General features: G+C 41.9%; 2 protein-coding genes across 2 annotated transcripts; both read left to right on the forward strand.

Annotated features, from left to right (window-relative positions):
• The first annotated feature begins 2,737 nt into the window (after nt 1-2,737).
• Nucleotides 2,738-7,618, forward strand: LOC129762935 (tetratricopeptide repeat protein 17). Its single transcript, XM_055761566.1, has 4 exons — nt 2,738-3,033; nt 3,107-4,011; nt 6,936-7,026; nt 7,172-7,618. The coding sequence occupies exons 1-4, from the start codon at nt 2,923-2,925 to the stop codon at nt 7,439-7,441; spliced, it is 1,377 nt and encodes a 458-aa protein (XP_055617541.1). The 5' UTR covers nt 2,738-2,922; the 3' UTR covers nt 7,442-7,618.
• Nucleotides 7,619-8,470: 852 nt separating this feature from the next.
• On the forward strand, nt 8,471-10,070 carry LOC129761577 (uncharacterized). The gene is made up of 2 exons (XM_055759314.1): nt 8,471-9,424; nt 9,501-10,070. The coding sequence occupies exons 1-2, from the start codon at nt 8,471-8,473 to the stop codon at nt 10,068-10,070; spliced, it is 1,524 nt and encodes a 507-aa protein (XP_055615289.1).
• The last annotated feature ends 503 nt before the right edge of the window (nt 10,071-10,573 follow it).

Below are 10,573 nucleotides of genomic sequence, written 5' to 3' on the forward strand. Positions count from 1 at the left end.
GGTCTTCGTAGCCACTTGGTTACGCGTTCGCTTATCAAGCGATCGATCGTGAGTTCAAACTCAGGGCCCTCAATTGACCATCTTTGTGTTGTTATAGAATAACTACGTCCACGCAACCATCATCAGCGATGGAAATCGATCCACGGTGGAACAAAGATCGATTCATCCATACAACTGCTCTGCTCTGCAAGAAACATCGGGCTGCTGTTCTATAAATAACCCAACAATGATCAATATCAACTGTCTCCGCTGTCCGGTCTGCTGAACAATGGAAGAACAGAAAGAATACCCTTACGCCTATATGGCTACTACTGTGTAATTTACCATAATGTAATGGAACAGATAATTTAACGCCTAAATGGCTACTACTAACTACTGTGTAATTCACAATTTATGGAAACATAAACATATGTACATGTACACGATTAAACCCGGCTCTGTTACAGCTAAATGCTAATGAGCCTAATAAATAAATAAATGGGATAAAAAAAAAGAGAAAATCCGACATATTTTACAGTACTACTATGACAAAGGCAAAAATGCATCTCAAGCTGCCAATAAAATTTGTGCAGTTTATGGACCCGATACAGTTTCCATTTCCACCGCACAACGATGGTTTCAACGTTTTCGTTCTGGTGTAGAGGTCGGCGAAGATGCGCCACGCTCCGGAAGGCCTGTCGTCGAAAATTGCGACAAAATCGCTGAATTAGCCGAGAAAGACCGGCACAGTAGCAGCCGTAGCATCGGCCAAGAGCTGGGGATAAGTCATCAAACCATTATTAACCATTTGAAGAAGTTTGGATTCACAAAGAAGCTCGATGTATGGGTGCCACACACGTTGACGCAAAAAAACATCTTTGACCGTATCGACGCATGTGAATCGCTGCTGAATCGCAACAAAATCGACCCGTTTGCGGATGAAGCGGATTGTGACTGGCGATGAAAAGTGGGTCACTTACGGCAACGTGAAGCGCAAACGGTCGTGGTCGAAGTCCGCTGAAGCGGCTCAGACGGTGGCCAAGCCCTCATTAATGGCCAGGAAGGTTCTGCTGTGTGTTTGGTGGGATTGTCAAGGAATAATCTTTTATGGGCTGCTTCCCTATGGCCAAACGCTCAATTCGGACCTGTACTGCCAACAACTGGACCGCTTGAAGGTAGCACTCATGAAGAAGAGGCCATCTTTGATAAACAGAGGCCGCATTGTCTTCCATCAGGACAACGCCAGGCCACACACTTCTTTGGTGACGCGCCAGAAGCTCCGGGAGCTCGGATGGGAGGTTCTTTTGCATCCGCCGTATAGTCCGGACCTTGCACCAAGTGACTACCACCTGTTTTTGTCCATGGCGAACGAGCTAGGTAGTCAGAAGTTAGCAACAAAAGAGGCCTGTGAAAATTGGCTATCCGGGTTTTTTGCCAATAAGGAGGCGAGCTTCTATAACAGGGGTATTATGAAGTTGGCATCTCGTTGGGAACAAGTCATCGAACAAAACGGCGCATATTTGACTTAAAACAGATGATTGTAACTAATTTTATGAACAAATGAAAGTTCAAAAAAAATACCGCAGGACTTTTTTGACAGCCTAATATATACAGATTTACTGGCAAACATTCAGTATGAACGAGAACGAGAACAAGAACATTTTGTTCACCACGATTTTCTGAGTTATTTGTTCGCAATAAAGTTCACCGTGAAACTATCGTAGTGCTTCACCATCTGTTCACGTTCACGTTCATTCTTGTGTTGAATATGTAGTTCTCATCTCTTGATACAAATAGCTTTTCTTCTAAATTTTTTAGTTACTACTATAGGTGGCCGTACACTGTTTGCCCGGAGGTCAAATATTTGTTATTTTTTGACAGATAAGGTTTGATTTGATATTTGTACAAACACTATTTTGTTTGCCACTCTTCAATTTTCAACAGTAGTAAACAATATCAAACACCGAACATGGAAAAAATCAACTGAAATATTCAAGGTAACCTAACCATGTACCGACAGGTTCGAAGAACAGACTGAAAAAATATTTTAGGCATCCAATAATTGAATATTTGCTTGTCGTGTTTTGTGTAGAATATATTTGATCTGTACACGTTGACCAAATTTTATCTGTCAAAAAGAGTCAAATATTTGGCTTCGGTCAAACAGTGTATGAGCACCCTATGGCTTGGTGTCGTACAGAAACAGCTTGTTGAGATACTTCTAACGGCGGGTTTACACTAGGGAGATCTATAGCTATAGATGGATTTATTCATCTGAAAATAGGTGTAAACGGGTGAGAATAAATATGATACACTTATTCGAGGTATATATAACTTGAATAAATTGAGCATATGTAAACGCTTGTAAATTTCTCACTGGTGAGAAACCACTAAAGTTGGATGCAGTTCTACTTCAGGTGAATAAATTCACCGAAAATATGAATATATTCATTATAGAAGTTCACGCTAGTGTTAACGGTTGATGCGATTTCTATAAATCTCATCATATTTCTTCACATGAATATATCACTAGTCTAAACCCACCCTAATAGTTTTGCCAGAATTGCTTGAATTCTTGTCAAGAAAAAAACAAAAAAAAAATGTTTTAGAAGAATTTCAGTATAAAATCCATAAGCGTGTATCTCGATACCTTGGTGAGCGTACCTTTGTTTGTTGTGAGCATCTTTTGTGTTTGTCACAGCACCCGCTCTCTCTCGACTGTTTTGGTGCTACTGCTGCAATCTGTCATTTGCTGTCGGCATGAAAACACAGTATAAAAGTGTGCATGCAAAGCGTTTATCGGCGGTTCAATTGTGGTGTTCAATTTCAGTCTGAAAATAAATACCGAACGGAAAGAACTTACAGTGGACACAGTCGGGACACAGCGTGAATCCATAAGAATCGAGAGAACCATCGGTTCTCCTGCGGACTGTTCTTGAAACGATGTTATCAAGGCTGCTATGTCTTGCACTGCTGATACAGAGCGTTTATTATCATAACACCGAGGCCAGCACACATTTTTTGCTGAATACCAATGGACAGATCGTGCCACAGGTATGCAGAAGGATAGATTGATTTTCACTGGTGGATATTTTTAGCAATCGATCATCTAACTTTTCCACTTCAGCTTACCTCGCCCTTCTACTTGCGTCGTTCGGACGATTTGATCGCTTTTCTCAACCAGAATGTATACAAGCAGAAAATAGACGTGATCATCAGCGAACTGATTGCCATCAAGTCGAATCTCACAGCGAAGATGAACAATTTGGACGCCTATACCAATGACTTGACGAATAAGATTGGCTGTATACCGAATTTCTATTTGGACGAATCGGACATACTGAGCACGATCAATAACATGAATTACATCAACCGAATAACGTTTCCCGACAAGGGCTCGGCTGCTGCTGGTGCTGCCACTACAAAGGCCCTAGCCGCCAAAGGGAAAGTTCCTGCCCCGAAGTGTGGGGATTACATGAAGATGGCTGTAAGCGTTGGCAGTTTCGATCATCTCGATGGTATCCACAACCGGAGTCAGCTGAAAATGGCCCCGGAGGAGATGTTCAAATCGCTAGAGTACTATATACCCGCGGTCAAATCACCCCAGGCGCTGGGTGAAGACTTGCGGAACAATCCTACCTCGTGGAAGCATCACACAATCGCCTCGTACTACTGGCGCCGGAAAGGCAACGCCAGGGAGGCACTGGAGTGCACCCGGCGAGCGGTGGTTCTCGCCCCCCGAAAGTACAAGGATATCCCTCTGCTAAGTATGGGCACTATCCTGCAGCGTTCACAACAGCTCAACGATTCGCTGGTGGTGCTGCGGGCAGCCGTAGATCACGAGCCAAGTGAGCCGGAGAATCAGATGGCACTGGGGAACACCTACATGCTGCTGTCGGAGTTCAACCGGTCCTTCGAGGCGTACAAAGCGGCCGAAACGCTGGATTCGGTCTACTCGGAGCACAACGATTACATCAAGAAGTCGATCAATTGCTTCAAGGATCTCAAGATTAATCTGCTCACTATGGAGAGGTAATTAGGAATGATGGATTTTAGGGGTAAATGTCTCGATGAGACTGAACTTGAATTTGTTGGCCCATGAAAAGATCAGCAGAATAGAACACGTTTCATCACGTTCCGGAACTAGGATTGGGTGATCTTTGATCGATGTTTAGAAATTTTGTTTCATTCATTGGAATGAAACAAAATTTCTAATTGTTTCGATGTTTTTGTATCGATTCTTTGTACTCTAAAAATCACGAAAATCGATCTTTTCCGTTCGTTTTTTTATCTTAACCCATTAGTGCCCAACGTATGAAATTTTATACGAAAAAATGCCCGTTTTTGAAAAACTGTTTTCGATGAAACTTAAGTGTTAAGCGCATTTTAAATGATACCACATGACAATTTAAGAGTGTTTTTTGTGTCAGTGTCATTTTTGTTGTTTTGTTGCGTATTGAAGCTTGCAATGTTCGAGTTTTCCGCGAAAGTCGCGAAGTAAACATAACCTACACCTGCGCAGTAATGGGTTAAGGGACTTTAGCTTGATGCTCTGTGTGGTATGGGCCACGCTATCGGATAATTGTACAGCATGTATCAGTCTAATGTGATATAAAATAATAGCGCCTTTGGTTCCGAGACTATGAAAACAATAAAAAACGAATACAATCAAAAATAACGAGAGCAGAATTCGAGTTTTCTGCAGGTATAGTATTTTTTCAAAAAAAAAAAAACAGGTGATTGGCTTAACTTGATATGTCGATCATCTGAATCGGTCTAGTAGTTCAAGTTATGAATTTAAAAAAAAAAGTAATTTTTGGAAGAAAGAGGAAAAAGTAGATTTTTCGTACAACCCTAGAATGGAAATGGTCATCCTAATGTAAAAATGGAAAAATACGGGTTTGCGGTGGAACAAAAGTTCCCACAACTTGCATGTATTTACAATGCCAATTTCCCCAGGGACCATGGTTTTGATGGCTGTGTTGGGGAAACCGTAAATCGAGCCAATCAAAACGGGGCAGTTAGGGGGTTTAGATATCATTTGACATTTAAGAGTTATTCAATTGCTTATCTCAGGAAAAATAACATTTTATTAACTGTAATAGATACGTTGAAATATTTCCTATCAATTGATGCAAACATCTTTCCGATCTATTAAGAAATGTTCGATAGAACATTACTAAAAATTATGACAGAAAAATTACTTTTTTTGTATCAAACATGTATTCCAACATGCAAATAACAAGTGAATAAAGAATCTTGAGCGATAATCGTGTCTGCAAAATGCTCATTTTGCAAAAAAACATCGGCAAAGCTGTCAATGTTCAATTTAATGAATTTTTGCAATTCATTTGTAATATTTATATACTTCCTGTTCATCAGCATAGACGACGCTCATAGCGAAAGGATTAAACATATTCTGTAATGGAACCTAGGTTGAGTCCCAAGTGAAAACATTAAAGATTACGCGCGAATCAAATTATTACATACAGCGTTGGAGGGTGAGAATCTTATTTTGACATACAATTTCGAACTTTCAAAGAAGCAGTTTTCCTTCTCCAAGTAATTTAAGAAAGCCATACAAATTAGAAAATGCCCTATCTAATCTAACGGTACCTATGCCAGGACATGAATAGCTGTGAAGCTGCCTGTTTGTTGTTTGTTGGGTCTCAGCCAACATTCAATGTTGTTCTTGATGCAGGTATCGATATCGGTGAGCGAAAGAAGGAGAGGCCAGCTCAAAAGAACAGGTTCATTTAGGTGACCGATAAGCGACTGACTCGTTCATCAAAGTGAAGTCCCTTATAGATCTTAACTCCATGGTCTGGTTTCCTAATTCGTTCTCACTTGTTTTTTTCGTGACGGACAAGGTGAGTCGATGCATATCAAGTATTTTTCTACGTTTGATGATGTTGAGTACTTATCAGAATCAGAGAAGAGGAGATGACTTGGAAGATAGCGACACCTTATATCTCTAAAGTTCTGACGAGAGCCTGGATGAAAGGGTTACAAGTTGATAGAGATTTTATTAGGAAGATTGTTGTCTAGTTATATCGTACTCAATGTACGTCTCCATCATGTAGAGAGAAAAAAGGCGACCGATCGATTAATATTTCTGAAGGACGGTAATATTAATAAGTATTTGTATGTAAATTTATGAACATCGGATACAAGAAAACCAGAGAATGTTAAGTTTTTGTGTTGATGTTGGGATATCTATTTAGTTATCTTCTACAGTTTACTATTGAAAATAAAGTATTAATAATTTATGGTTGGTTCTTTCTAGCGCTACAACTCTTATAACTCGTTCAAAGTTCAGTTCAGTTCAAATACCAAAGGGTTTTTCTAGATTCAGAACCCTTGCTGTATAGAGTATTGAATAAATTGAATTTGTGGATTTCTTAATAGCTACAAAAACTCAATTCGAAAGCAATTGTCCTCAAAGTCCTACATTAACTTTCCGTCAGTGTCAGTCTCAGAACCTTTCACTTTTTTTTTTTTATAATTGTCGTTCAAGAAGTCTGAAGAATCCCCTCCAGCGGTGTTTCAGTTTGTTTTCGAAGCTGCAGAAGGATTTGTTTAAACTGATCCGTTGGAGCTAATAATTACGCTCTTTTTTTTTTAACAGAAGACACGTGTTCCTCTATGGGCATGAGTGATACCATTTTTCTACAATTGATCTGACATGCAAAAGACTTCACCTGACGATTATTTCTGGTTTCAATCAAAACATGCTTTTCGAAGGCTCAACCTAGTTACATTGAGTTCCGAGACATCCAAAAAATCATCTTCATTTCGATACCGAATGTCGAAAACTTGAACAAATAACGCATCTCTCTAATTGAAATCACATTATTCTCATGATTTTCGAGCCATGGATTCAAAACATGCATTGAATTATGATATTTATGTGTTCCATTTTGATTACATAATTTCTTCTCTCCCCCTCCAACTAGATTGCTTCAGGACATCATCCCGGGCCTGGAACGGTACGGCTCCCTCCAGAATGAGTTCGATGAATATCACGGCAAGCTCGACAGGGAACAGGTAGGTGCCAATCAATCAAACTACATTAGTATTTCGTCCCTCTATTCATACGGTTACATAACCGATACGGTTTGCTTACATAACCACATGCGAGCCCCGTTTGTTAACGTTTTTCTTCCCCCTCCCCTTCATATCGTAACCGTAGGCCCCGCTGAAAACCCGCGTTTACGACGAGGCGTACAGCAAACAGGTGGACTTCCTCATCCAGCGGAGTCAAATTTGCACCACCCGGATGACGAAGGGGAAGAGCGAACCGATGCTGTCGTGCGACTTCATCTCGGACGTGCAAATGCTGATGGAGGACTTCGCCGTCGAGATACTCAACAACTATGTCGATCTCAAGAAGGAACTGATCAACACGTACAAGATTAACTCGCTCGGGATCTACAAGAAGATTTTTGTGGAGCATTTCTGAGCTTTTTTTTAGTTAGGAAGAGTATGAGATTTTCTATACTTATAATCAAAGCAGTACTGAGCTATTTTTGTTTTTTGTACAGATGACAAATTTTAATATAAATGCACAATCAGTCTGTTTGCTCTCCATTACACAATAAAGAGAGAGAGAGAAATAGAGTTTGTTATTACGATAAAATGTTACCATTTTCAATTTAAGTCCATCGTAATGAGATTATCCTGTCGCAACAACCGCTCCGTGATGATGTACGATTGGTTGTTCCGTACACAGTGTAGTTTCTTTGAAGGGTTTCTAACCAGTAGGGCTTCCCAATGCTTCATATTCTGGCCCAGGAGGGGGAACACGAAGGGCACACATTCACTCAGAGCTTTCCAGTTATTCGATATGGCTGCCGCGAGAATTTATTGTATTGACCAGGTCCGGTGCAGTGCGATACGTGTAAACGGGCGAAGATTTGTTTGTTTCCACCTACTCGTCGATCAGCTGCCCGGTGAAGTGACATGTTCGTAACATGATTTTACCTTACGAGCCATATTTATACGGCTGTTAAAAGAACCATGTAGATACGTTGTAGCATGAATCAATATAACAGTGTAGTCTTGAAATTATTATTTTTTATTTCGACAATTTTGTTTAAAAAAAAGTTAATTCGTTAGATAGAAATCCTAACTAGTACAATGTGTTCTGCAACAATAGTGTGGTAAAATCCAGATTTTTCCACCAGATGGTACCACCTGCTCATGCTATCTAGTAGACGTCAAAATCATTCTGGATCTAGAGTGCTTGATTCGGTCGTGTCATATTTATTTTTCCCCTATGATGTGCCTACTATTGGCATGATCGTCTAAGGCAGCGGTACTCAACTTTTTCTTATAGGGGCCACAAACCCGTGTTAGTCATGGTGTTGCGAGCCGCAAAAACAGTAGATAAAGAAGGGTGATGTCCAAAACACGAAATTATTGCCGATGAGAACAAACATCATAGAAATTTATTAATAAAACTTTCTTGAGCCTTCGTTCTTTCCGAGTAATGATTGGAAACGAAAAATCGAGGGAATTCGCCGAGGAAACTGGAGTCCAAGGCTCCATACTAGCCGTGACATTGTTCCTCAAAAAAGCCTACCAAGAGGCATTCGTGGGTGCCTCTGTTAAGCTGGTCAAGAAAAAGCTCATCCAAGCCGTTTCTTGGGTAGCTAAATGGGCCTCCTCAGCGGGTTTCCAGTTATCACCTTCCAAAAGCAAGTTTACCCACATTTGTGGTCACAACTATAGAATCAGCAAAACCCCGATCTACATCGATGATAAACGTATTCCAAAACGAAAAACTATACGGATCCTCGGAGTCACCATCGACCGGAAGCTGTCTTTCAACCAACACTGCGACGGTGTCAAGAGGGACTGTCTCAGTCGCATTAACCTCCTCAAATGCATTGCTGGCCGGCACGCTAACGCCAACCGGGACGTAAGAATGAATGTATGTAACGCCTTTGTGAACTCTCGCCTCACATACGGACTGGAACTCACCATACTAGGCATCCGGACCCTACTAGATAAATTCGCCCCCACATACCATCGTGCTATTCGAACCACATCCGGTCTCCTTCCGTCCACTCCCGCAGATGCAGCCTGCGCCGAGGGTGGAAAGCTACCATTCCGTTTTTACATCAAAAACACAATTTGCCATAGATTGATCGGTTTCGCCAACAGGACAGCAGGGTCGGACAGGGAAGGCTTTCTCCTCGTCGAAGCCAATCGCCTTCACCGTGAAACGATTGACCTGGAGCTTCCACATATCTCCAAAATCCACTGGTGTGGAACCAGGGACTGGAATCGAACACCAATGGAAATAGATTCGACAGTGAAAAGCAAACACAAAGCAGGTTCGAACCCCGCAGCCATCCGGAAAACCGTCGTGGAGCTACTGAGGACTAAGTACGCAAATCACACCGTTCGATACTCGGATGGATCACTCGCGCTAGGGAGAGTAGGGATAGGTATATCGGGCCCCGACCTCAACACCTGTTACCGCCTCCCAGACGCGTGTAATATTTTCTTAGCAGAAACGGCTGCCGCATATATCGCCGCCCGCGACACTCCAATCAGACCATCCCATAGCCGTGTTAACTGACTCAGCCAGCGTTGTCGCCGCACTGGAATCGGAGAGGCCGATGCATCCTGGGATACAACAAATATTCGAGGATGCCCGACCGGATACTGCTTTCGTTTGGATCCCGGGCCACTCCGGTATACCCGGGAACGAAAAGGCAGACCAACTCTCTGGGTCTGGTCGACTGATGGAATTCTACACCAAAAGGGTCCCAGCAGATGACATCAAAGCATGGACTACCAAAATGCTCAAAGACAGGTGGGCTAAAGAATGGTACACAACCGGACAAGACAACTCACGTGTGTATGTTCTGCGTAAAATAAAGGCCGATATCAAAAAATGGGAAGACCCTAGAGGTCACCGAGATCAACAGGTGGTCTCTAGATTGCGAACCGGTCATACAGCCTTCGCTTACAATATGAGTAGAGGGGATTTTAAGAGTACGAAAATTCGAGGACTGCTTATGACATCCCTGGAAGCATCAGGGGCGCCCTTGGAGACGATGTCACGATCATATTCATGAAGCACATCGTACTGTATAACAAAATATAACCAAGGAACAGTAACGACAAGGAGAAATCACCACGGACCAGCAAATCGGAAACGGAAACCAGACAAATGAACTTAACAACGAAACCATTGAAGACTAGGCAACCCACATGGACACGGACGTGGAATCAACAACAACTGACTCACCAAGCATAGACCAAGCACGGACAAGGAGAATGAAAGCTGCACTTGGGTGGCTCCCTGCACTTGGGTGGCTCCCTGAGCCCCCATGCGTAGGGTGTAATAATAAAAGGGTACCATATTCCCCGCCACTTTGATGAGCTCCTTAAGGACTCTTCCTTGTACTTCACAGAGACGAACCAGCCTACGGCTGAAAGTCTCTTAAATAAAGACAAAAAAAATATAGGAGGTTGTGTCCAAGATACGACCGCATTGTTGACGTAGAACTACGCTGTTATTTTATATAAGTCGCTTGTTTATACCTTCGAATATTAATCTATAATGCTGTGAAATTTT

Source organism: Toxorhynchites rutilus, chromosome 1 (assembly GCF_029784135.1).
Source record: "Toxorhynchites rutilus septentrionalis strain SRP chromosome 1, ASM2978413v1, whole genome shotgun sequence".
Classification (NCBI taxonomy): Eukaryota; Metazoa; Arthropoda; class Insecta; order Diptera; family Culicidae; genus Toxorhynchites; species Toxorhynchites rutilus.